At 30.5% G+C, this 26,961-nt stretch overlaps 3 protein-coding genes across 5 annotated transcripts; 1 reads left to right on the forward strand and 2 right to left on the reverse strand.

Moving 5' to 3' along the window:
* Positions 1 to 5,753: 5,753 nt before the first annotated feature.
* LOC106772945 (DEAD-box ATP-dependent RNA helicase 10) lies at positions 5,754 to 14,205 on the reverse strand. The gene is made up of 14 exons (XM_014659593.2): positions 14,097 to 14,205; positions 13,501 to 13,650; positions 13,131 to 13,260; positions 12,940 to 13,009; positions 12,670 to 12,732; positions 10,008 to 10,082; positions 9,631 to 9,750; positions 9,253 to 9,294; positions 8,612 to 8,686; positions 7,541 to 7,687; positions 7,222 to 7,359; positions 6,891 to 7,002; positions 6,713 to 6,801; positions 5,754 to 6,296 (listed from the first exon to the last, which is right to left on the reverse strand). The coding sequence occupies exons 2-14, from the start codon at positions 13,634 to 13,636 to the stop codon at positions 6,177 to 6,179; spliced, it is 1,317 nt and encodes a 438-aa protein (XP_014515079.1). The 5' UTR covers positions 13,637 to 13,650; positions 14,097 to 14,205; the 3' UTR covers positions 5,754 to 6,176.
* A 1,340-nt stretch (positions 14,206 to 15,545) lies between these two features.
* LOC106772947 (zinc finger CCCH domain-containing protein 65) lies at positions 15,546 to 21,013 on the forward strand. 3 transcript variants are annotated; one of them, XM_022786083.1, is made up of 10 exons: positions 15,546 to 15,640; positions 15,843 to 16,001; positions 16,593 to 17,320; positions 17,521 to 17,574; positions 17,750 to 17,881; positions 18,632 to 18,682; positions 18,790 to 18,930; positions 19,084 to 19,482; positions 19,606 to 19,998; positions 20,432 to 21,013. In XM_022786083.1, the coding sequence occupies exons 2-9, from the start codon at positions 15,872 to 15,874 to the stop codon at positions 19,915 to 19,917; spliced, it is 1,947 nt and encodes a 648-aa protein (XP_022641804.1). In that variant the 5' UTR covers positions 15,546 to 15,640; positions 15,843 to 15,871; the 3' UTR covers positions 19,918 to 19,998; positions 20,432 to 21,013. The 3 variants fall into 3 exon arrangements, with proteins under 3 accessions (XP_022641804.1, XP_014515081.1, XP_022641803.1); XM_014659595.2 differs by having other exon boundaries at positions 19,084 to 19,998; XM_022786082.1 differs by having other exon boundaries at positions 17,753 to 17,881; positions 19,084 to 19,998.
* Positions 21,014 to 25,539: 4,526 nt separating this feature from the next.
* Positions 25,540 to 26,705, reverse strand: LOC106774086 (NAD(P)H-quinone oxidoreductase subunit S, chloroplastic). Its single transcript, XM_014660919.2, has one exon. The coding sequence runs from the start codon at positions 26,507 to 26,509 to the stop codon at positions 25,793 to 25,795; it is 717 nt and encodes a 238-aa protein (XP_014516405.1). The 5' UTR covers positions 26,510 to 26,705; the 3' UTR covers positions 25,540 to 25,792.
* Between the last annotated feature and the right edge of the window lie 256 nt (positions 26,706 to 26,961).

A 26,961-nucleotide genomic window follows, 5' to 3' on the forward strand; every position in this document is an offset into this window, starting at 1 on the left:
AATTTTATAAAGATAAAAAATACTGAGTCAAAATCAGATCTCCCTAATTTTAGATAGAAATATATTTAACTCTTATATATAATTATTATTATTGTTACATAGTAAAAATATGTGTATTTGTTTACTTTTAGATGAGTGAAAGATTTAAAATAAAATATATCATGAATATATTATTTTTTATATTACTTTTGAATATAAAGGATAGAAAAATAAAAGAAAATTTTTTATATTACATTATATAGTTTTCAATATACTATTATCAGTATAATAATTTTATTAGTTTTTTTTTTATTTGGAAACAAAACAATTTCTTGTGATATATCGTAAATCAAATTTTATTCCAATGTTATAAAATTATTTAAATTAATTTCAAAATAATATAAAAATAATCCATTGAAATACTACAAATAAATATTATTTATTAAAAATATACAGTGTTAAAAAATTAAATTATTGAACAGAAAAGTAAAAATAAATTAAAATGGTAAACAATGATTGCTTATTATATTGCAATAAAAAATATAAAATTAAACTATTTTTTAATTACATTCTTTATATGAAAAAACGTAAATAAACCATTTAAAATTAATCACCTCAAAATAATTTTTATCATCTTGATATAATATATGTGTGTGTGTAAATTAGTGCAATTTGTAATCTTTAAGTCTATCTAATATTTTAAATTTGTATTTCATCTAAATATATTTTCTATATATTATTTTGTTAAAGTATTTTTAAATATCTATTAGATGAACTTTCATCTTGATAATTAATGGTTTTCTATCAATACTTTGGCAATGATGAGTGAGAACTTAGGATAAAAAGAAACTCCATTTATCATAACACTACAAAACAAAAAATTCATAAATAGTTTCACTATAACTTTATAATCTTCAATCAAGATTATAAGAATTATTAATCATATAGAAAGCCTAAATTGTAACCTTAAAATCAAAGGTAATTCTGCTAAATTAACTGAGATTGAACATAAGAGAGATTATATGAAAAGCCTATTTCTTCTAACTTAGAAATATTTTATTAGTCATGGAAAATGAAGAAAAGCTATTGCATAATTCACATCAGAAATACACTGACAATAATTTAAGCTAGAACTCTGATTATAAGTCTACCATAATCTACAAGAAAAATCAATGGCAAAACAATATCAGGAGATCACAAATCTCAACATACAACAATTATACTATCACAAAGAAGAGGCAATCCAAAAAATATATAAGCATAATTGATAATTGTATAAATGTAAAATGGTATCATGATGACATTATGATTACCCTTTTCCTTTATTTTTTCCAAAATATCATAAATGTGTCTAGAACACTGTAAAGTACAGTAGTCAAATGAATACAACCTAGAAGCTGCTACACTTAGAAAAACCACTTGTTAGGACCTATACATAGATTGTTAAGTTTAACGTTGCTCTAAGCTTTAAGCCTATCTACCACAAAACAAACAAGTACGAGTCTTTCACATTACTGTTCTCTGCAGATGAAAACTTTTCTCACATCAAATCGGTAATAAAAACTTCTATCACATCATACCTATTTAAGAATTAAAAAGACTAAATTCTATCTTTTAAAATACGAAAACCATAGTATTCAAACCTTAAAAAGTGTTAACTTTACTAAGATAAAGAATCAAACCTTAAAACACACTAACTTTGTCTAGAAGAAACATGTATCTAATCAAAGAGTTAACCATCACCTGGTGTTCTTTGAGGACTGTTGAGAAAGGAAGGTATATTATTTTTGTTAAGTTACTACAATGGTTGATTATAACTTGGATCTACTGCAATTATTAGCTGACTCAGTATCGAATAGACACAAGATATGAAAAATCAGAGGTTCAACACAGTGACAAACTAAACCTCTTAACAATTTTGTTCCTATTATGCAGTGTTTGCAAATGTCCCCCATCATCATTTCTTTTGTTCGTTAGCCAAAACATACTTTGGTTATAAAAGACTTAGGAGACAACTATATATTCATCCACCTACTTAATTATGCACTTATATTGGTTATGGTACATTGAAAAATGTAAAATTTCCTCTATTATTTGCTTAGCTTTGCATGTTGGAATCTCTCTTCTATGTCACTGACATAAATATTAACGTCAAGCGAACGTGAATTTAAAAAAGGACCACATTCGACAGTGATAACTTTCTGCCTTTCGTTAAAATTAAAAATACAAAGATGTTCTCTAGGTTTCGGGAAGAGCACCATATATTGTCACAGAGGAAAACATAAATGTTTTAACTCAATTTTTTACTATTCCAATTAATCATATGTAATGCTAAGATTACATATTAATCTCAAACAATTACCCTTTGTCAAAAAGTTGAGTTTTTCATTGTTAGAATGTGAGAAATAGGATTGATCTCTACTTGAATTAACCCTTATACTTGATAAAGAATGTGAGAAACAAACTATCCTTCTTTTCTTTTTGTTTTTGTATTTGCATGTTGTGATACAGATTTCAGATTTCAGATCTAGCCAATAAATTCAGTGTCACATGCTACCTTTATGTGGGTTGGAATACTTTCTTGTCAAATGTATTTTTCGTTTTTCACCATGTTTAGCTAATAAATTACAGAGTTCAAACCAGTTGAAATTGCAGAACACTCTTATGTCAGAAGGAACAAAGGGAGATATTTGGAGACAAAGGGTTATGTGCACAATATTAAGGCATCAGTCACAAGACGAAACACCTAGTTAAGGTTCCATTCCTGTGGGACATAAACCCAATGGCACATATATAGTGTCTCCTTTTCTATTTCTGATGAAAACTTCTAGATATTCATAGCAAAGAAATAATCATTTTCATATACCTGTCAGAATAGTAGCTCTGTTTATCTTAAAAATGTTATCTTTTTCTATAATCATTTTATCATTTAAGGCTCATATATAATCTATTTAAGCCAAAACTTGTTTGCAAAATAATAGCATACATAATCTTAACAGCAGATAATAATTTTTTCCTTTTCAAACAATTTAGCTCATAAATAACCGTGGTTGTTGACACTCCAAACAAGGACTAGGTTTAAGAATAGTGTGTAACCAACCTCAATGAAAAATGCTGTCAAAGATCAGATGCACAGAGTGATGAAAAAGACACTACAACACAACTTGTACACAGAACAAAATTTCTAAGATGTTACACGTAGTGGAATTCAGAATCTTTTAGTCCATTCTAATTCTACTTGCATGTGATATTAATAAGTTTAATAATACTCAGTTTTGTTGAAAATTTTATGCGCAGTTTAATGCATCATCAGTGCATTAAACACCTCTAGCATTCTCTACTTAATATTTTTATTAAAGCAAATCAAAATTCTTTCAAAGTTCATATAGAATGATCAGCAGCTCAGCTCTTGCAAAAGTTTTCTCTTTCTACCCAAGGTCCAGCTTTTGTTTTTGTAAGTTCTTCCTCTCTCGAAATAGGACATAAAAATGAGGAGTGGGGCCCAAGAAGCAAACAGATTCAGAGAAAAAATGGCTCTTGCTTCGATGCCTAACAAGTGATGACTGAAAACAATTTCAGTTATGTTTGTATGTTGTGCATGTAAGTTAAAGCTAGAACCTTTATTTTTATTATCTAATGATGGCTTGTTTGTGTCATTAAACTTGTTTGAATCCAAATTGAGCCCACACTTCTAGCACCCCAATTCAATGATTTTGCTTCTAGCCCTCTTTAAAAGCTCAGCACAATTCATTTTTCACTCTATTTTAATTTCTTCATCCACTGGTTTTCCACAACCAACCCTCTCTCAGTCCCTCTTCTTCCCTAAGACTTCCCTCAACCAAAACAAAATGAACAAACTCAGTCTAATACTTAGTAAATGCAGGAGTTTGTCAAGGCATCTAGGAAGGTCTTCATCGTATAATAGCCTAAGGTCCAAGTTTGTTAAGGACGATTCATGGAAAGTCCATGACATGCAAGAAGATGAACAATGTGAAACTGTACTTGTTGGCAGCACAAGAAAACAGTATCTGATCAGCTCTAAGTATCTGAATAACCCTCTTCTGAAAGCTCTAATCAACAAGTCAAATCAAGAGGGCAACGATAAGAGTACTTTGATTATCAACTGTGAGGTGGTTCTCTTTGATCATCTGTTATGGATGCTAGAAAATGCAGATCCTATGTTTGGTTCTGACTCTTTGGAGGAATTGGCTGAACTCTATGTGTTTTAGAGGTTTTCATCCTCAAAGTTTTAGTTGCATGCAGAACTCTAATGTATGTAAGTGTATGTTGTGTTTGTGCTTGCATTCTGCAAGATGTCTAGTTTTGTTGTGAGTCAGTTTTGTTTCCTTTGGTTCAGCACATCTATGGTCCTTCAACTGTTCTGTAATTGCATATCTGATTTCCTTTCTAACTTAGTGTTTTCAAGTGTCATGTGTTTGATTAATGCAATAAAACTGTTGTTTAGGTAAGTGATGTAGATGCATGACTCTAAGGGAGAGGGTACCATATCATAACACTGTAAGAACTAAATCAGAGCTAGTTTTGTATAACAGCTAAGAAATTTTTATTGAAGGTCAAAACAAAAAGATTAAATCGAGTTAGAACTAATAATTGGAAGAGTTATAATGTTTTATTTTTTAAAATTCTTAATAGAAATTTGTTAAGACTGTAAATCCACTCACAATACATTTATAATCTTTTCTTAATTATTGATAAGAATTAAAATAAAATGGAATGAAAATATCTGAAGAGCAGAAAAGGGGAACAGTTAACAAAAAGTGAAAGATGGAGTTAGACTAGGAAGGATGCTATAAATAAATGATAATTTGTCATAAAATAAATCATTTATAAGAATGTATAATGTATTTATTGGTAATCAATTTTTTTTATGTTAATATATAAATACTTTCCAAAGCTTACCATATCAACACACAACTAACACTTCCATAAAACAAAGTATAGCAAACATAGATACCATAAAGATGACTCCACAGAAGTGCCATTTAAAGTTAGATTCATGTTTTCTCACCAGAGATAAAAAACCAAAAACCAGTTTCATATCATGTCACCAACTTTATGAGTAATAAATGACTGAATATGTTCACAACTATAGTTTCACTGTTCCATTTATTCTTTTCTGATATGTACATGTTTGTCCTACTATAACAATTTTTAAAATTTTATGTTGTCCCTGATCATATTTTGTTGTGTCCTTTATATTTAACAGATCAAACAAGACTCAGAATTTAATTCAATTACAACAACCCTTTTTGTTGGATCATTCTATCATACAGAAAATATTATATAGGATAAATAAAACTTGAAGTACAAGAAAACATTATTTTTATCATTCTAGCAGTTTTAAATGTAAAACTTTCACTACAATTTAACTTTACTGATAAAGGAAGTCATTCTCTAGTAAATTCCATATTTGTGCATGAGAATGAAGATTTTATGTTTTAAAAATATAAATTGGTACTGCAGAAGGATGTGCCTGTTCAATTTGATAATATACGTTTTGTTACCAACTATATTTAGAATACTGCTGCTACTTGCTCACATCAACACATAATATAGTTACTTTGTCCACTGGCTAGACAGGGACTTTGTATAACCACAGAAATAAATAATATCTTATCTCAAATTCCTGGGCAACTAATATTTCCATATACGTCTGTAAAAGTAAATATACTACAGGGTAAATAAAGATCACCACTTCAAAAGAAAATTTATTACAAATTTCACACCAAACTACGTACACAGTCTCCAAGCAATTACTGTAAAAATGAAAATGTACTTTTAATTTAAACAAATCAAGATGAGTTACTCCTTAATCCCACACAATTACAATATGAAACCTATCGGCGTGATTTTTGTTGTGGGTCTCCAAGTTGAAAGAAAAGCTAAGGTACTAGTCTCTTAAAATACAAGAGGGCATGTGAATCAATACTACTTTATATCAATTCTGTATGATTTCATGTTGAAACAGACAGCTAGTACTAGAAAAAATTGAAATAAATATCACTAGGAAGTTGTTTATAATCAATCCACGGAAAAACATTCTTTTAGAAACAAAAATTGCTCAAAAATGGATTACACAAGTTGCATGACCGCTCAGTCTATCCTCAAATTTCCATGGCTTCATCTGATTCATTCATCTGCCCCATTAACACACTCACAGTCAGTTATATATGACTTCATCTTTTAAACTTCTTGAATGATTTTCCATCCTTGAGACCCAAGTACTTGTCGATATCTTCCCCGTCATTATATTCTTCACCTCTCCGTTTCTTCTTCCCTCCAGCCTCCTTCATTTTCTACACAACCAAACATACAAACATTTAAGTATTTTCTACTATAGTATTTAATATCACATAAAAATTGGCTGATGACTAATCCTTCATCATATTTAATCCCAGGAGTAATGTCTATAAACCCAACTCATACAAAACAAGTTGCTTTCGTTTGTTGTAAGATGAGATTAGAAACTATGACTTAATGCATTACTACCCAAACAGTTTTTTTACCACAATCCATAGCTCTCAGAAACTAAATAATACCTGAAAATTGTAAACAATAAAAACTAGATTCATAATACCTGAAAACTGTAAACAATAAAAACTAGATTCAACTACAGCAACCTCCATCGAAATATCTCCCATTAATTTCGTTATGCTTCTAAGAAGAAATAGACAAAATAATTTAAATATAACAGCTTAATACAAAATTTTACCGTGGCAGCTAATCTTTTGGCTTCACTAACACGTTCTTCCAAAAGGAGAACTTCCTCTTCTTGTGCAGGGTACTCAGGTAGCTTTTTGCCTGAAATATACTCATATTTCTCAAAATGAGAAACTTTTTTCCCTTTAAAAAGTTAAAGCAAAGATCGCTTAGCTATATACTCTACTCACCTATAAGCTTCTCTATTTGAATGTACCACTCCAGCTCATACTGATTTACAAGGGAAATGGCAACTCCAGAGCGTCCTGCTCGAGCAGTTCTTCCCACGCGATGTATATAATCCTATAGCTAACAAGGTCAGGAATCCATGAAATATAAAAGTGAAAAATTTCAAAATCGTTGATCTAGACTATAGGTCTTGTGATAATTTAGATGCGTCGTGTATTACCATGAAAACAAATTATAATTACAGGAAACCTGTGAACTTTTGATTTAGTATACATTTATAAATATAATAGAACATGTTAGAAAAGAACAAAGGAAAGACATAACACATCTTACTTTGGAATTTGTGGGAATATCATAGTTAATCACCATATCGACAGTGGGAATATCCAGTCCTCTGCTAGCCACATCAGTACAAAGGAGAATATTGCACTCCCCAGATTTGAACTTGTTCAAAGCTCCAAGTCTCTTTGGCTGTCAAAAGATTATTAGAATAAAAATTAATATGCTTGATTGGCTCCCAAATAAATAATGAAAATATATGACAAAGAGGGTCCTTTATTCCATCCTACCATCCCCTACCAATACCAAGGAAAGAATAGTTGACAACAAATTATAACTACAAACTATATCAGGAGATTCGTAGTACAATTACCTGGCTCATATGACCATTAATAGGTACCGCTTTTAAACCAAGATTCCTAAGGATCAATGCTAGAAGTCGAGTTGAATCACAGGTACGAGTGAACACCATTGATGTACTTCCAGCCATTTCAGTGAGGATATATACTAGGTAGCAGTCCTACGAGAGAAACACAATTACTTAACAGAATCATCATACACAAAATTATAATAGACATGCTTCATGAAACCCAAAACATGAATTTATAATAATTTCATTCCAAATAGCTAAACTATCATTCGTGTTCATGCAAACATTGTACTCCTAAAATAGTAGTATTATATGGTATTTGATTAAATAAAATACTTTCACTCAGCTAAATCAATAGAATGAGAAGAATTAATTTACAGTTGGAGTTCATCACAAGAAACAAACTTCTTTTGGAGGAAAATAATGACAATATCAGATTTGTAGTTAGCAGTCGTCCACTCATGAAATTTCTTTTCTAATATATCTTGTGTTAATAGCCTTTACCGTCTCCTTTGGACCAAGAAGATGTGAGTGCTAAGAAAATTGATGTACAATTGATGGTATTTCTTGCTTTTAAAATCCAAGATGTTGAATAAGGGAGAATGGGAAGAATTAATTTACAGTTGGAGTTTGTCGCAAGCAACAGACTTTATTGAAGGAAAATAATGACAATATCATATTTGGACTTCGTGCTCATGCATCCATGAAGTTTCTTTTGTAATATATCTTTAGTTAGTAACCTTTATAGTCTCCATTAGACCAAGTGATGATTGTTAAGGAAATTAATGTACAATTGATTGTCGTTTCTTTTTTCCAAGATGTTGCTGAAAACAAGGGAGTGGGAAGAATTAATTTACAGTTGGAGTTTGTCCCAAGCAACAAACCTTTTTTAAGGAAAACAATGATAATGTTAGATTTGTAGTTAGTGGTCTTCTACTCATGAAATTTCTTTAATAATATATCTTTAGTTAGTAGCCTTTACAGTCTCCATTGGACAAAGAAGCTATGAGTGTTAAAAAAGTTAATGTTTGTTATTAAAATCCAAGATGTTGCCGAATAAGGGAGAAGAGAAACCTTGTGTTTGGCAGGCAAGAATCGATACTGCTGCTTCAATGTGTCAACAGTGGAATATTTAGACGCTGCTTCAATCTAAAATGAAATAAACAAATTGAGTAACATCAGAACAGAAGAATTTATATATACAAGTAAAATAAGTAATAAATAGTCCTCTCCTTTGAGAGATGATTAAATATATTGCCTTTACTTCTAATTTTTAAGTTACACACTGTCCTTTAAGAGAATAAATAAACTATGTATGATAGTCTGTTTTAAAGTAAATGAACCTCTAAGCAATGGTGAAAAACTTTGGATGAGTCTCCCACCGAGCTAATCTTGAAAACCCTATTGTTGATTTTAAGAGCTTTAAAACATCAAAGAAGTTTCATTACTTTCGACTTTGGAAGTTTGGAACTTTAACAAATATACATCTCTTGCAATTCAAAATTGAGGGATTAAACCTAGATTAATGGAAGAGGGAAATTTGAGCCTAGATAGTTTGTTTAAGTTAAAATGGATTAAGTGAAAGATACGATCGTCTAAATCGAAGGGTGCATATTTGTTCAAAATAGATAACAGGGCAAGGTAATTTAAGCATCTCTCAAAATGTAGAATGTAATTTAGCCAATGGATAAACATTTATATTATGAGAATTGTACCTTCACAGGATTCCTTAAACAAACTCTCTGGAGCTTCTGGACCTGCAACAGTGAGTGCAACTTGATCTTATTAGCCACGTAAATATATAGAACCACGTGAGAAGTCAGCAATCAAGTATCTACAGCATATAAGAAAGTAACAAACCAATTTTTTCATTCCATCTGACCATAATATATTGAAGAACATACGTGAAAAATTATGTTCCGAACAAACTATAATAAATTTGTGATTTATCCTAAAATAACAAGAAAAATGCTTTTGATAATCTATAAAAAGATTCTATACCAACAATCAGAATTTATGTTAAATTCCAATAAACTCTCCCCCATGACCAGCCTCAAAAAGGGTTCCATATCTCATAATATAAAGAAAAATACCTTCTTAGTCATTGTAGCAGAAAACAGAAATGTTCTACGCTCACGAGGAATCATTTGTAAAATCTCATTAAGTGATTCCTCAAAGTCCTCGTTCAACAACCTATCTGCCTCATCTAAGACCTGCTCAAAATATAGAGTAACCATGTTAGTCCAAGCACATGTATGGCATGGAAATGTAGACAAGAGTCTCCTCGAGAAAATAGAAGGTATGCCCCTCTTTCTCTTTGCTTGTTGTTTTGTACTATGACAACCATAAAAAACATTCACCTATATTAATCAAGGTAGAAAAATGGAATCTAGGAAGGAAGCATATGAACACTTATGATGCAGAAAGTAACACCAATAACTCAGTATATAAAAAAATGTAGAAACTGTACCAGGTATTTTAATCTACTAAGAGAAAATCCTTTTGTGTTTTTTAGGTGATCCAAAACTCGTCCAGGGGTCCCAACCTGCATGCATATCAAATTCAACATAAATAAATAACAAAAAAATACAACACTGCTAAACTGTGACGACCAAAAATTAACAGAAAACTATAGACCACATTTAATTAAAAGCACACTATCAATATTGTACAAGCAGAATGTGCATAAATTCCGCTTTCTCTGGTTGAATGAATAATATTCTATCATTCAAGAGCAAAGTTTCAACACATAAAGAGCCTCACTCAGCCACTGTAATGCTTTTTAACAATGAATGCAATAATTAAATATGCTCTTCCTCATGATAAAGACCTAGTTGAATACCAAGATATCGACTGAAAAAACAAAATCAGTCCTAGTAAACATAGGACTTGTACAAGATACAAGAGTTAAGAGGAACACAAACTTCAACTTAGGTCTGTGGGATGAAAATTGTTAGAAGTCTCACATCGATTAGAGATAAGATCAATTTATAATATATATAAATAGGTGCAAACTTTACATTACAAGTCAGTTTTCTGAAATTGAGTTACTCTTACCACATTTTAACAAAAATGACCAAAGTTGTAACTAGTGTTCATTCATGCAATTAAATTGTGGAGCGGGTAAATATAAAGTTACTGATCAATTTATCAACATAGGATGATGAAAAATCAAGTTATGAAGCAAAAAAGGAATGGAAATCGTCATTCAAAGAATTATAAAAGCATGATCCAAGAAAGATTTAGAACTGTTACAGGTGCCGATAGGTACACTCCTTAGTTTCCCTTATGTTGTTTGAGTTGCCAATTGCAAGGGGGAAATCGTATTTAGAACTTTGGGGCTTATACGGCCAAAAGTAAAAACACTTGGCAAAATGAAAAAAGAAAGATAAATCATTACCAAGACACATTGAGCAAGAATTTGAATTCCAAATCAGTTGGATCAATGTTCATTTTAAAATATTATAGTCCAATGAATCTCCTCATATATAGATGGTACACCTCTAGAGGTGAAATATAAATAATATTATCCTATTTGCCGTGAAGAGGCTTGTTCTTTTAAGTTAAGCAACCATGACATTATAGACTGAGAAGTAGAGCCATCAATTTTTTTTTAACCCCAAGGCCAATCCTGGCCCTTCTTTGTAATAAGCCCATTTTTCTTTGACCCACATCTGAGGGGGCTTTTCTAAAGCCCTTGTCCCCAAAAATCCCATAAAGTGGGTTGAAATTAAATTGGGGCCGGGTTAGCCCCCAAAAGTTGTCCATGAACGAAAGACGACACTCACACCACGTTCTTCAAGCACACATCCACGTGGCCACTTCTAGGAACTCCTTTTACCTTTCCATCTCACCAAATATCAACGTCATTTCTCCACCACCCACACCCAAAACAAAAATTGCAAAAAAAAATCTTCCCAACTAACGCTTCATTTCTAACCGCTAATGAAAACAGGTAGATCATCGATATATAGAAGATGGGTTTTATTTGAATTACTAGATATGTAGAGAAAAAGAAAAAAGATAAGAAAAAAATTGATGTTTTCTATACAAAAACATGAAAAAATATGATGAATTACAGCACTAAAATGAAGAAAAAATAAATATGTCTTAAAAAGACATCATAATTTTTTTTGGATGTAACTTTTGAATAGCTATAAAAAATAAACATGGATCAAAGTTGTTGCGTTCAAACGAAAGAGAAGTGATAAAAATAAATATCCCTCATTTCTATCCACTTTCCGACTCGTGCATTCAACCACATATCTACAATTATTCTCATCACTTTTAATTATTAAATTAATTAATTATATTATACAATTCTATCTCTACAATTAATGAAACCATTTTTAACTCACCTGTATGTTATTGACCTGTATGTTATTGCAATTTAAATAGTAGTGGTAGTAGATACGTTATGCAGCTTAAGTTGGGTTTAGGTTTAGGTTTAGGTTTAGGTTTGGGTTTGTTGTTGTAGATGTTATGCAGCTTAACAAAGTTGGAGTCTATAATAGTACAATCCTCTTAAAAATTTCCCAAGTAACTAAAAATATTTCAAAAGTTTCCAAAACATGGTATTTGATCAATCATTTCCCTTGCATGGACTAAGAGTTAAATTTTACCAAGGACCATAGCTAAATTAAAGTGAGTGTTAAAGGAACCATGTGAACAGCTTAACAATAATATTTGAAAGTAAACATGCTAAAAATAAAAGAAGGAAAAACCAACAATCGGAATTCGTTCCAGCAATAAAATAAATCTTTTTAGGCCAATACTCTAACATAATTGGAATTTGATAGCCTACCAACTACAGACATTATACATATCTCTCCAGGTATATTTATATTGAAGGTAGTAGCTTAAGAAAGTAAGAACAAAACCAATCCTATCTCTGGCAAGAGAAATCATATAATTAACATGTTTATGAAATATTATGACCAATAATGAGGAAGATAAGTCAGTAATTGATTTAGAAACTGACAAACAATAGCATAAAAAAAAGCATTTCTTTAGTGAAACATTAGTGATATATTATAATTAAATTTCAGTTCTCATTCAACTATTACTTAACTCTCTTCAAGTACAACAAACAAATATAATCAAAGGATGCTTACAGGAATGGTGAAACTTACAATAATATGAGGTTGCTTCGCTATCTTGATGGATTGTTGCACCATGTCAATTCCTCCAACAAGCTAGAGAAAAAGGAAAAGATCTCCATCAAAAAGATTGTATAATATTCATGTAGTAAATATAATATTAACACAGTGCCTAACCATCCTATAACACTATGTATCAAGCTGATTCGGGTCAGACAGGACAAAATCAAAGTTATGCAGTAAAAAGGAAGCAATCAAACTCACAAATAATGAATCATTTTAGAAAAATAGATAGAAACTCACCACAGCGCACTTGACACCAATTTCTGAACCTAGAGCTTCAAACTGCTCAGCAATTTGAATAGCAAGTTCTCTGAATTTATAAAATGATGAACAAAAAAAATAGACTTGCTAAATATCAGTCAGGACTATTACAATAAAAAAAATTGAATTATATGATGATGAAACCCATAATTAGGTATGAAGTTTCAAACCTAGTGGGAGACAGCACACAAGCAAAGAAATCTTTTGGACGAGGTGCGTCTAAGAGGGCATGCAATATAGGAAGAGCAAAAGCTCCTGTCTTCCCAGAACCAGTTTGGGCAAGCCCTATCACATCTTTACCTAAAAGAGACAACTCCGAAAAAATAATAAACAATTCCATTGAAGAATATATTGAAGTTAAAATGGGAAACTACTTAAAAGAATAATGCAATTAGTAAAAGTAATAATTTTTATATATTATATATTAAAAATATCATGTTGAAAATCTAAATACTATCATTTTTTTGTCTGTCCTATTTTACAATCAAAATAAAAAATGCAAATATCAGATTGAATTACAAAACTCAATTAAATGACAACCTTCTAATGCAAGAGGAATAGCTTCTGTCTGTATCTTCAGTGGAGTTTTCCAACCCAATTTTTCACAAGCTTCTACCAGTGATTCAGATAAGCCCAAATCCTTAAATGTTTTTATTTCTTCATTTTCTTCCGCCATTGGTAGTTTCTCACCTGTTTATAATTTTGAACTTCAAACTTAAATTACACAACCATATGGTAAGAAATCATAAACATCAAAAGCAATCAAACAAATTCTCTTCCCTACCCTATATAAACACGTCATTCATGGACAATAATCACAGGATATCTCCTTGTTGAGATACACAATAGCTGCTCTACATATCCACACGTATTTCGTAATTATTGGGTTTAAGTTTATCTCAATGAAAAAACCCTAAAAATGTTAACATGCCTAAAGTGGCACCAACTGACTCCAAAATCAAACACCGTTTTCCATAACTGTTAGAAATGGGGTTTCCATGAACATATTCTACACTGAAACATTCTATGGAAAGCTAAAACAGAAACAGAGTGAAAAGAGAAAAGGTTTACAGAAAAATTGATGCATAAGCACAAAGAGAAAAGCATACACCCTCAGAAGAAGTAAGATTGGAAACCTGAAATTGCACGGGTCGGTGACGACAAAGGGTGATGACAAAGAGGAGGGGGCGGAGGACTGCACAAGATGGTGGCAGGGTGCAATTTCAACTTTGGCAACAACAGTAATATTTCTTATGAGAATAAATATAGAATAAATAAATATAGTAATATTTCTTATAGAATAAATATAGAAATAAATATAGAATAAATAAATATAGTAATATTTCTTATGAGAATAAATAAATATAATTATCTAGAACCTAATGAAAACATATGCACTGATGCAATTCTCTTTTTTCATTATAGGTAGTTATTTTAACTTTAAATCAAATTTAATTTTTATATAAATATTATATTTATATTTTTATTACAATTTATATTTTTATTAAATGTATTTAGAAAAATTAAGTTTACTTACATTTATAATTTAGATCGAATTTTATTTAAAATTGTTTTAAAATTTTCAATTAATATTTAACTTTTTTATATTAATATTTTATTTCGTTTATATTAATATATTATTTCATTATATTTTAATGTTGTTTTTTATTTGAATTTATATTTCAAGTAATGATATATTTTTAAAATGTTTAAAATTTAATCATTTATATATATAATCGGTTTATTGATGTCGTATTTAACCTTTTAAAATGTTATTTTTATTATTTTTTAATTATTATTATGTATATTTTTAAATGGGTAAAAATTTAAAATGAAATAAATATAAAAAGAAATAAAAAAAAACAACTTAGGTCCAAAGACAAAGTTTGAGCCCAAAACACAATAAAGAAAAGAAAGATATGGGGTGCTAAAAAAGAGTAAAAAAATAAAAAGAGTAAAAAGGGATTTATATTTTATTATCATAAAATAAAAAACGAAAATTAAAAAGATAAGAAAGAAAAAAACGTTTTAATTGAATTTTTATGACTAAAAAATTGATTTAATAAGATTTTGTGTAATTAGGATTATTGGAATAAAAATGTATTAAAAAAATTTTTTAGTTACATTTTCTTTTGATATTATGATGTTATTTTAAGTGATTTTTTATAAGTTTGAAAATGATTTTTTCAGAAACTACATGAATAAGAACATAATTGAAATAAGAAATAATACACACACCTTTAAAATTTTAGTACAAAAATAAGGCTAAAATATAATTTAGTAAAAATTTATAAGGAAAAGGTTAAAGCTGTAAATATCTACATAGAGATAATCAATTATTTATTTGTTGTATGATCAACTATTATTGATATTTATATTTCTATTATAATAAAATAAAATAATTTAAATACTAAGTTACGTTAATAATTGAGTGTTCTATAAAATATCATTTCTTAATATTATTATTTAATTATATTGTTTAATTATTAAATATTTTATATTATTTTTATTTTAATATTATTATTTTAAAATATAAATTTTACTTTTTATTGCACCCAATGTAAATATGAAATCGATTAGGGTTAAGGTGACTGACCTATTTTTTTGTTTTCTCTCTATTTCTGGTCTCCTTCCAATCTCCTCTCTTCTCCCTCAAAATATGATGCTTCACATTTTCAAGGTACCATTTTTATTCATGCCACTTATTATAATATCATTTATTATTATTATTATTATTATTATTATTATTATTAGAATTAGGTTTAATAAACTTTTTCAATCTGTTTTACTTTATTTTACCTTTACATGAATTTGGCAAAACAAATAGATAAACAAAAGCCCTAGTTCATAATTTGAATATTGTGCTCTGGTATTTTGTGCAGTGAAGGAATCTGAGCCCTCTCCATTTTCAATGGCTTTCCCTCCTTACCGAAGATCCCATTTGCGTAGCAACACTTACCATGCTCTTGTTCACCTACTCTCTCACTTTGCTGAGTACAACTCTTCACATGAAACTCCAACCCAATCCTTCAACATTCCCGGTACGCGTTTCAATTTCTAAAGCTCATTTTTTTGTTTTCTTTTAATTTATAATAGTTTTTGTCATTATTATATGCCTCTATGAATTGTTGTTCGAGACTTTGATCTTTGACTCTGTATATAAACTAATTTTTTGTTTTTTCAATTTAATTCTCCGTTTCTCAATTATGTGAATGCTGATAAAATAATCAGTTTATCTGAGTTTTTGGTGAATTAATATCATAAGGGTATTTTTAGAAAAATGTTTTCCCTTTTGGTTTTAAGTTCCTATTTGGTTTATAAATTTAAATTTGAAGGTTTTTAAGGTTAGGCTGGGGTTATGGATCAATCTGTTGGTAGTTTCAATGATCTGCGTTTTTCTGATATCTATTTATTTTATGTTGTATCAATTCAATATTTTTAAAATTTTGGTAAATATAAATCGAAAGGGTGTTTTCTAATTTTTTTGTTTTTTTTTTTAAGTTTCCACTTGGGTTAAGAATTTGAGTTTAAGAAAGACTTTTGGCTATGGATGAAATTGCTGTTGGTTTCAATTTAATTTGTGCTCACATTTTTTTACCACTCGCTGAAAAAAAAAATTTCCCTTTTTAAAGATGATGGCATTGGTAGAATGGATAGAGTAAACCAAGAAAAGAGGCCCAAGTGCTCTGAAGTTGTTGATTCTGATTTTTTGAGTCCTAAGGATCCTATTAGCCAGAAAGATATAGTGGAGGTTCAGGAGATCATTGAGGGGGTTGGAGAGAAGGATACGGATTTTACTTCCAACAAGATTGTCCTAGATGATATAGAACATATGATGGAAATAGAGGACATGCCTACCCAAGTAAATGGTTTTGATAAGGAGCATGAGCTAATGAATGAGTTTGAACTGGCTATGAAAGGAACTGAAGATCTTATGTGTGATAGTGATTTAATTCCCACGATCACTGAATTTGATGAGAAACATAATGATGGCCGTGAAGTTGGGTTGGTGGACTCTCAAGTAGACATGGAAGAGGGAGAAATTTCTGGAGACTTGGGAAAGGATGGCAATTCATGTGATGTTCGGTCTGCAGATGCTTTAATTTTACCGCAGAAGCAGGTAGATGACCTTCAGGATCCTGTAAATGTAACTAGAAATATGATGTATCCGTCTACGATTGTGAACCAAGAAAAGGAGAAAGATTGTGAGCCTACTTCCTCTGTGGTAAATTCTCTTCAAGATGGCAATGAAAATGGACAAGTGAAGCCTATACCTGGTGAGAACAAAAGAATTCCATGCAGAGTTGAAGTAGAAATTTCTGAAAAAACTTTTGAATGTAAGAAGGAAGATACAATGAAGGTATTCTTTAGTCCAGATCCTCTACTGATTGTTTTGAATTGTATCTCTGTTATTTTTCATATTTGAGCTTTTGGGCAAATTAACTAATTTAGAAATATGATGAGAATTAAATGTTCAACCAGCCTTGTATTGACTGTCTAATGATTTTATGACTAGTTGCATGGAATTTCCTTTTGCTAATTTTTTATTGGATATTGCAGTTGATGAATGTCAGTAAAAGGAACAAGCGTGGTGGAAAGAAAGACAAAAAAAAGGTATTCTACTGATATTTTGTTATTCATTTTCTTTCTTGGTGCTATATAATTGTTAACTTCTTATATGAATTTGAAGTTCGTGAAGTTAATTAATGTTCTATTATTTGTGAAGAACAAAACTGTATGTTTTCAGCAAGTCACTAATTTATTTATTTGATAAAACTTTATTTTGTAGAAGGCGTATAGAATGAAGAGAGCAGAAAAGAACAGAGAGCTAGGTGTTAAAAGTTTGCAGTTTCAGAAGTTTGTACAGAAACCAAAAGCTGTCTCACATTGTCGGCATTATATTATGGGAAGGTGCTATGAGGTATTTTTTACCCAAATTATATTAAACTATGAAATATGTTTTACTTCATACATATATGAAACATACCATCTTTATTCTTGTTGATTTTTATTGTTGTGATTAATTGCACAATACATACTACCGTTTGTTTTTCTGGTGTTCAAGCTTTATTTAACTTTGATTTAAGAGATAATTGATATATTTAACTTCTTTTAACTTGCATGAAGTTCATTTATAATATATATGAGGTCACGTAAGAGAATAATCTTCTCGAGTATTGTTATGATGTATTTTTCTTTGTTTTCTCTTATACATCACTCACTGTATTTCTTTCTGTTGTCCATGCCACTTATACTGACTCTTTTGGTGATTGCTGAGAGTATATGTTGGGATTTAAGTCAGTGACTAAAATGACTTTTTTTACATTTTCATCAACTCCATTTAATTTCACTTATGAAATTCTCTCCTTCTATTAGGTAAAATGTAATATTTGTTAGTTACGAAAAAAAAAATTCCATTTTGAATATTAGATTAAAACTCTTCTGCAGGTTCTTCATTTTCAATGTTGATGTTATGTGATATTTGAATTGCCATGAGCCCTTGATAATTTGTTTGTTACGTTTATGTCAAAGTAGTCCATCCACGTCATTATTGTACTACTAGTGTATTTTTGCAGTTTCTGCAATATAGTTGTATATATGATACCCGTGAGAAAAATATCAAATAATTTACTTCCTTTTCTCCCTCCCAATTCCCAAACAAATTTGGCAGGGTGACAAGTGTCAGTTTTCACATGATGTGGTGCCTCGAACAAAATCCAAGGTATTGGCCACTTTAAAATTTGCTAAAACTTTCATATTATTTCCCCAGAAGTTATGACAAGAACGGGGAGAAATTCACAAGATCTTGTGTTGATTTTGAAATTGCAGCCATGTGGTCACTTTGCTCATAACTCTTGCATGAAAGGGAATGATTGCCCATTTGATCACGAGCTCTCAAAGTATCCTTGTAACAATATTCTATCCCAAGGCTTTTGTAGAAGAGGTGAATCTTGCTTGTTTTCACACCAGGTACACCACGTCCTATGTCACTTCATTTCACTTGTTGTAAATGACTGTGTCGATGGACTTGATATAAACTTGATATCAATCTTAATTTTTATAGGCATGAGTGCATCTGAACTATAACTTTTCTCAGATTAAAAGGGGAACTTTATGATGCAGGTATCCAAAGAAGATATCTCTACCCCTTCAAATATGCGCAGACCAGTGTTGTCTACTCTTCAGTCAGGAAATGCAAATTCCAGTACACCAGTTAGCAATAATCATGGCTCTGGTTCTATGCAGCAAAATCTCTTAACTCATTCTTCTGGAATTCATTCTCGGGTCAACGTTCAACATAAGGCAACAGACACTGCACAAAAACAGCCTACACCACCTAAAGGAATCAGTTTCATCAATCTTGCAAAATTCACACCCAGCCCTTCTGCACTTAAACAAGGCACAGTAACAATCAAGGAAAGTCCTTTACAAACAGGGACGCATGAAGAACAACGTGCACTTAACAAAAGTCAAAACAAGGTGGAGATTGCAAAGAAACTGCCATCTGTGACACCTAAAGGAGTAAACTTTCTTTCTTTTGGCAAAGGCTCTGTCTCTGGCTCTAAAACTCATATTCATCCTAATGTGAGTACAGAAAATGGTTTCAATTTGCCTCGGTTACTCAATTTTGGTTTGCCTGAACAGATAAAGAAGGATGTCCACGACAAACCTAGTGACAGGACAAAACAAAGTGTATCACTGTCTGACATATTCTTAAATGAGATTTTAGGAAAAAATCAATCTGTGTCAGAGGGAGTAAAAGCCAAGTTTCCAGATAAAACCTCTGCTACACCAAGTCCTTTTGATTCAATCCAGTCTTCTGAACACCTAAAATCTGATTATCACAAGCATGCATCAAACTCAAGTCAAAAGGCACTCTTGTCAACTTTAGCATTTGCAGCAGAGCATGAATCTGACATTAAGATGAAATGCCCTTCCGTTGATTCATCAGCATGATCAGAGGACTCTTCAAAAAAGTTCTGGTGAAGTTTCAAACCATGCAGCCCTTGGTGATTGGAATCAAGGCTATGATAGAAGGTATAATAACATTCCCTTTGTGCTAATGGTCATCTTATGTAACATTTGCATCTTCCAAACTTTTTCAAGTTGCACAAGTTTTTTATTTCTAGTGTTATATGACCGTAACTAAGTATTTATATATTGAGAAAAATGTTAAATGATTGTATTATAAATTATGAATATTAATGGGTTGATATAGTGATGTTAAGTCCTATTTTGTCATATTTTTCATTGTTTAAAACACTTCTTTTGGGCATTCTTTGGTTTTAATTCTTTGATTTTAATTCATTTTCAGTTTTTCTTGTAAAAATGTTAGTTTTTATGAAAATGCGTTAATATAGTGTTTTTAGATAGTTTTTCTTGTTAGTTATAATTTTTTAGATTTTTATCTTTGGTCAATAATAAAATACAGCCGTGAATTCCAGTGCACATTTCATTTCTTGATTTCTAGGTGCAAAGTTGTAAAGCTGAGTTGAATCACTCATTATTGGTGCTACCTGCTGGAACCTTACTGGACCTGAGAAGCAATTTGGTGCTGGCTGTTTTGGAAGTTATAAAAGCTGGATCAATTATCAGAGTAACCTGCACCTGCCAGTGGATTAAAGTTTGGACTGAAGCTGCCAATCTAGTAGCTCAACTGAACTTGGAGCAGGCTGGATATGTGATTTAAAACTTGCTGAACCAGTAAATGCAGCCTGTTGCTGCCAGTTACTATTGCACAAGGATTTCAAGAGCGGGAAGAGTCACTTAACTGTTTTACTTGTCAGACTAGGTTTGTTGTAGTTAGTTTAGTTAGTTAATAGACAATATAACCTGGAATAACCAGTTCTGTCCCTTCTGTTTCCAGTTTCACAGTTCTGTTCATAGCCTATAAATAGAGTAGTTCAACTTTATAGAAACTTGTTTACAATATTGACTTTCTTAGTAGTAGGTTAGTTTAGGAGTCAGATGCACTTTTCTGTTTCTTTCTCTGGACAACTTTGTTCTACGTTCAAGTTTTTCAAGTTTCAAGATGTGCAAATGCTTCAATACAGATTTGGATTCTCTTCTCCCATCATCTTGTTCTTCATAGTTATTTCATTGTTTGATTCATTTTCTGCCCTGTATCTACCATTTCTGTTCCAATTTAGTTTAGCATCCATGTTTCATATTCTTGAATGTAATTCTGAACCTAAAATGATATTACCGCAATCGTCTGCTGGCATTTTCAAACCTTGCAAGTTTTACTCACATTTTAAGATAGAAATTGTGTTTTAGTGGTCTGATTGATCTCCTATCTTCTAAGAACTCATGAGTTGAGTTTTTAGCAGTCAACTTTGGGGAAAGAAAGGCTATGATTGAGTTTACTATTGTTTTAATTCAGATTACACATCTTAATACACCACTCACATTCCATTTCAGTTCTGTTAATTCTGTTTTTACTGTTAATGCTGTCAGTCATAGGTCTACAATGCAAATTTTCATTTCAGTTGTGATTTCTGAAATTTTAGTATAATTTATTCGTTGTTCTAGCTTTAGAAACTTGCTCAAGACATATTCTCTTTCTTTGATTCAAGTTTTGCATGATTGAATCATATTTTCCATTTTGACAGTTTATTTCGTTATTGTTTCCGTGCATTAGTTCAAACTTTGGGTTTTAACATTGATTTTTTTAATTCTGCGATCTTTTTCCAGTTTTAATTACTATTTCATGATTGTTTCCACCTTTGATTCATGTTTGTGCATTCAATTTCATTTCAGTTTTAATTCTCTGTTTCCAGTTCCTACCACTTAGTTTTTCTAGTTGCTAATTAATTTTGGTTTGTACTTGTTCTTTCTGTAAACTCTCAGTTTTAATGTTCAATTAGCATTGGTTTACACTTGTTTGCGTATTCTTATCATGTTCACATTCATAGCATAGCATATAATCAATTCTACATAAAAAGATGGCATAATAACCTTGCTGTCAAAGTCTGCCGCCATTGCTGTCAAAGTCTGCCGCCATGCCGAACCGTTTTAGGAGCTGCCAAATCTGGTTTAAAAGTGTGAATTCATGCATTTCATGTTGTTCATTATCTCTACATACTTCTCACGCATATTTCTATTGATTCAAATTCTAGACATCTGCATTGGATATAAATCATTCTTGCATATCAAACCAAAATTGCACTTCTGTTGAAAAGCTGATGAACTTTCACTCGTTGATAAGTTTTGTTAAATCTGGTTTGAAGAGTGATTTTTAGTATTTTGAGTGTTTTATTAGTTCTACATGCATATCATGAGTGGTTTTAGGTATCTAGATTTGTTCTGGTATTCAAATATGTAAAAATCACAAATATGCATCTTTTCCAACATCTAGCATGCATACTATTTTCTCTTAGGCATTTTAATAAACAGTTTTTGTTTTCACATCTTTAAATCAATTTAGCTGGTTTTAAAGTATAGAATAGGTTTAAAATATCATTTGTTGACACATTCCATGCATTTATATATAATTTCCAAGCATTAAAACTTATTTTAGAAGATTAAACTATTGCATTTAGAATTGTAAAACCATGCAAGCTGTCCATGTCTTGGTTTAACTTTAGCCATAGTTCATTCATCATTTCATTGGCATTTTAGTTTAGTTTAGAGAATTATATTGCATTCTCCCATTGTTCTCCACATTTCAGATAGTTGATCCCTATATTAAATTAAGGAAAAATTGATATTTTTGCTTAATTTCTATCCTACTAGAGGTTAATAAATGGTATATATATATATATATGGGGTTTACTAACTTGCGTACGCCTGTTTTTCAGTTGGTACATTTTAGCAATGTGTACCGGGTTTCAGTAGACAAAAATACTCTTATATCATGAATTCTAAGTTTTAAGGTTAAGGGTATTTTAATAATTTTNATTCTCAAAATTAAAAAAATAAAAAAAGAAACCCCCAATCCCTTGTCCACCTCTCATTCCTCTCAACCTTTCTCTTTCATATCTTTCACTCCAACATTTTCTCTGTCATCCCTACTCTAGTCCTAATTTTGAAAAAAATCAAAAACACTTGTCTTATTTTAATAATTTTCATTCTCAAAATTAAAAAAAAAAAAAAACCCTAAACCTTTATTCACCTCCTTCATTTCTCTCAATCCTTTCTCCTTCATCTCTCTCACTCAACACATTTCCTCTGTCATCTCTACACTAACTCTAATTAAAAAAACACTCATTATTAAATAAAATGGTTAGAGAAAAAAAATACTTACATAAATAAAAAAATTAAAGCACCTAATTTTTTCTTTATATAATTATAAATAAAATTTCAAGATTTAGAATTTTTATTGTTTGATTTTATAATTGAGAATTTTATTGTATTTTGATTTGTTTTTTTCTTTAGTAAAGAAAAACAAGTTAATGAATTNCTACCAAAAAAATTAAATAGCCACAGAACAATATTTCGTAGTAGTCTCAGAATGTGAAGGAATGTAAAGGAAGGATGCTCATAAGTCTCAGTGCAAGTTGTGCCCGTTGGCTGTAATATATATAGTGAAGATAATGAAATTAAAGAGATTTTGAATGAACTTTTTTTGAAAGGTGAATATGACTCAATTCTTTACAAAAGTAGATCGTTTAATAATGAATCTTTTTTTAGTTGGAGCTAGTGCAGAGATGACAGAGAAAATGTTTGAGTGAGAGAGATGAAGGAGAAAGGGTTGAGAGGAATGAAGGAGGTGAATAAAGGTTTGGGGTTTTCTGTTCTTAGTTTTGAGAATGAAAATTATTAAAATAAGAAGTGTTTCTGATTTTTTTCAATTGGAGCTAGAGTAGGGATGACAGAGAAAAGGTTGGAGTGAAAGAGATGAGAGAGAAATGATTGAGAGGAATGAGAGAGATGGGTAAGGGTTTGATTTTTTTTTTGTTTTTTCTTTAATTTTGAGAATGAAAATTATTAAAATACCTTTAACCTTAAAACTTAGAATTCATGATATACAGGGGTATTTTTGTCTACTGAAACCCGGTACAAATTCCTAAAATATACCAACTAAAAAACAGGCGTACGCAAGTTAGCAAACCNATATATATATATATATATATATATATATATATATATATATATATATATATATATATATATATATATATATATATATATAAACTAAAAAGCCTTAAGATTTTTAAATAAATATTATTCATCTATTTTAAAGTAAATATTATTAGTGATGAAAATATTTTATTTTTATATTTTTTCAACTCTTAACAAATGCGTGACAACTTTTTCAAAATGAAAAATTTACCCATTGGTATTTAAAAAACATAATATGATATAACATTTGTTTATAAAATTTTTATTGACATATATTTTTATTATTATATTTCAAGACTAACTTTATAATCAATATATTCATAACTCTTATTAGCATGTGTATGAAAAATAATTTATTTTTTAGATTGTTAGCTAATTTCATATTTTATGAATTATGAAAAATTGAAACTAGTTTTCATTTTATAAGATATTCTTAGAAAATATATATTATTTTAGATTTAAAATTGATATTTATAAACTTTCAAACTATTTTATTTTCAAAAGTTTAATTCAATTATTTGGAGTTGGGATTGTAAAAATCCAAATTGATTTTAAAAAATATAAAGTTAAATGTAATTTCAATTTAGTTAGGTGGATTTAGATTATTTTTAGACTGAATTTTAAAAAATCAAAATCAATTATTATTTCTACTGACATTTGAACCCTAAACTCTCAATAAATATACTATTTTACCCCATGCTCTTACATTAAAGAATAAAAAATGTATATCAAACATTTTCTTTTAACACAAAAAAAGCACCAAATATTACAATTTTTTTAATTATTAATTAATTACACACTTTATGAATATTTTCATTCTAACAAAATATAGCATTAGAAAATATAAAATAATTTTAAATTTTTTTTAATTGAAATTGATTTTGAAAAAAAAAATACTAATTTCAAAATTAGTATCATAGTTACTTATAAACAGTGAAGTTTTATCACATCAAACACCTGCATAAGGTACCAAACAAATAAAAAATATTAGAATAACTGATCGAAAAAGAATTTAAAAAATTATCATACATCTAAAAAAAACGAGAAAATCAAAATATTTAGAGGAGATTAATAAATATATATTAAACCTTAAAATATGCTAATTCATTTAAAGAAATGAAAAAAAAAATATAACTTTGCAAGCTTTAGCCAATTATTTTTTGATTCTATTTCATTTATAGTTTCTAACCTGTGGATAATTTTCAACTTACATTAAATTTACGTATGGTAAAACAATCATAAAAATCAAATGGAATAAAGCAAAGAAATCTTTTGAATGTGGTGCTTCTATGAGTCCTATCACATCTTTTCCCGAAAAACACAACCCACAAAAAAGAATAAACAATTTTCATTGGAATAATATTGAAGTTGGAATGGAACACTATTGAAAACATAATGCAATCAATAAAAACAATATCTATGCATAATATAGTTTCATTTTGAAAGTCATGATTAATCTTTTTTTTCTGGAGATAGCAGTTCTACAGCTGATTCTTGAGAAGGATAAGCCAAAGATCATTCGGCAAACAGAAAACACTAAAACTCACTAAATTATACAACCTTTTTTTTTCTTTTACATGAGTTTACACAAATATACATGTTCAGCATAAGGAGGTTCTTTTCTTCTTAGAATTTCAACAAAGAAAGAACATCTAAGCAGTAAGCAGTAGTTTCAATACTCAGCTGTGCTAGATTTGTCAGAAAGGCAGATACATACATATGTGACACAAAAGGGAACATCATTGGCAAGTTGAAACAAAGTGCTGAACTATGATTTCTTTCCTAGAAACGGTTCAAGCACAGCAGACTTAGGGTTCTTCATTGGAGGGCCTTTTTCTCTGCGCTCAAGTTCTTCCAATCTGAAAGTGATCAACTTGTCCCAGTTCCCTCCTTCAAAGAGAACTCCTGCTTTCCCATCTGTGATTCTTTGTACAATCCCACAGTACATGTAAAAAGGGTTATTTGGGTTCTTCACAATGGCAATCATTCCTGGCAACAACAGAGGCAGTTCTGGTGGTTTTGGCTTCTCTGACAGTGCCACTTTCAGACTTTTGCTCCTTTGAACTGGTTTTGGAGGAGGGTTTTCCTGAATGAACTTTTTCAACCCCTTCTCACCCCCTGGAAATCCCCCAGTCAACCCCATCAGTTCCTTCTCAAAACCATCTTCCACAGCAACACTTGCCAAGGACTGTGTTGCTAAGTTCTCCTCTTGTTCCTTCTCACTTGCTGTTGATGATTGTGTCTTCTCATCAGCGCCGACTTGCTTATTCAGCTCTTGCTTAAGGCCTTCTTCTCCATTGCACAGTCCTCTTCCTCCCAAGCTTTGCAGCAGGTCAAGTTTAGCACACGGTTGTGTTGTTACTGGTTTGGTGTGAATGTTGGAAGCCTTTCTGCGAGGGTAAAGATGAGTGAGGTTTTCTTGGCCTAGGAACTGTGATTTAAGAAGAGAGCCATGCAGGCCATGAAGAGCAATAAAAGAAGACATCGTTAACTGTTTTGTAAAGTTGTCACCTGCAGCATTAGTGAGAGAAGAGGGACTGGTTGGTGTTTAGAAAAAACACAATCCTGGAATAATGCTGACCACAAAGGTTATTGGATAGCCCTATCTATTTTGTTTTTAATGAACAATAACCATCAGAAGAAGTGGGTTCCTACCGTTTAATTCTGACCACAATTTATATAGTAGGCCAAACTCGTGTGTTTAACCATTGAGCCAACTTCTGTGTACCTAGTCCAAACGTATGCTTTACCACTATTTAAGATTAGCATAAATTAAACCAGTCATAAAATTTTCAAGCCGAATGGATTAACACGGTGCTTTCATGTAAGTGTTTGTTTTTCCATTTCAAAACTTGAACATCACAACATTTTCTTTCTTTCACCTTCATTTGCAATAGAAAGTGGCATAACTGATACAAGCACAGAACTTGCAATCAG

Source organism: Vigna radiata, chromosome 9 (assembly GCF_000741045.1).
Source record: "Vigna radiata var. radiata cultivar VC1973A chromosome 9, Vradiata_ver6, whole genome shotgun sequence".
NCBI lineage: Eukaryota > Viridiplantae > Streptophyta > Magnoliopsida > Fabales > Fabaceae > Vigna > Vigna radiata.

Coding starts and splice junctions, on each gene's coding strand:
- LOC106772945 (XM_014659593.2), bottom strand. CDS start 13,636: ATGGCGGAAGAAAATGAAGAAATAAAAACATTTAAGGATTTGGGCTTA. Junction 7,688..8,611: donor TCTTGCCTGCCAAACACAAG/GTTTCTCTTCTC, acceptor TTTCTCTCGTAG/GACTGCTACCTAGTATATAT. Junction 6,297..6,712: donor CCAAAAGATTAGCTGCCACG/GTAAAATTTTGT, acceptor TTGGTTGTGTAG/AAAATGAAGGAGGCTGGAGG.
- LOC106772947 (XM_014659595.2), top strand. CDS start 15,872: ATGGCTTTCCCTCCTTACCGAAGATCCCATTTGCGTAGCAACACTTAC. Junction 16,002..16,592: donor CCAATCCTTCAACATTCCCG/GTACGCGTTTCA, acceptor CCCTTTTTAAAG/ATGATGGCATTGGTAGAATG. Junction 18,931..19,083: donor CTTGCTTGTTTTCACACCAG/GTACACCACGTC, acceptor TTTATGATGCAG/GTATCCAAAGAAGATATCTC.
- LOC106774086 (XM_014660919.2), bottom strand. CDS start 26,509: ATGTCTTCTTTTATTGCTCTTCATGGCCTGCATGGCTCTCTTCTTAAA.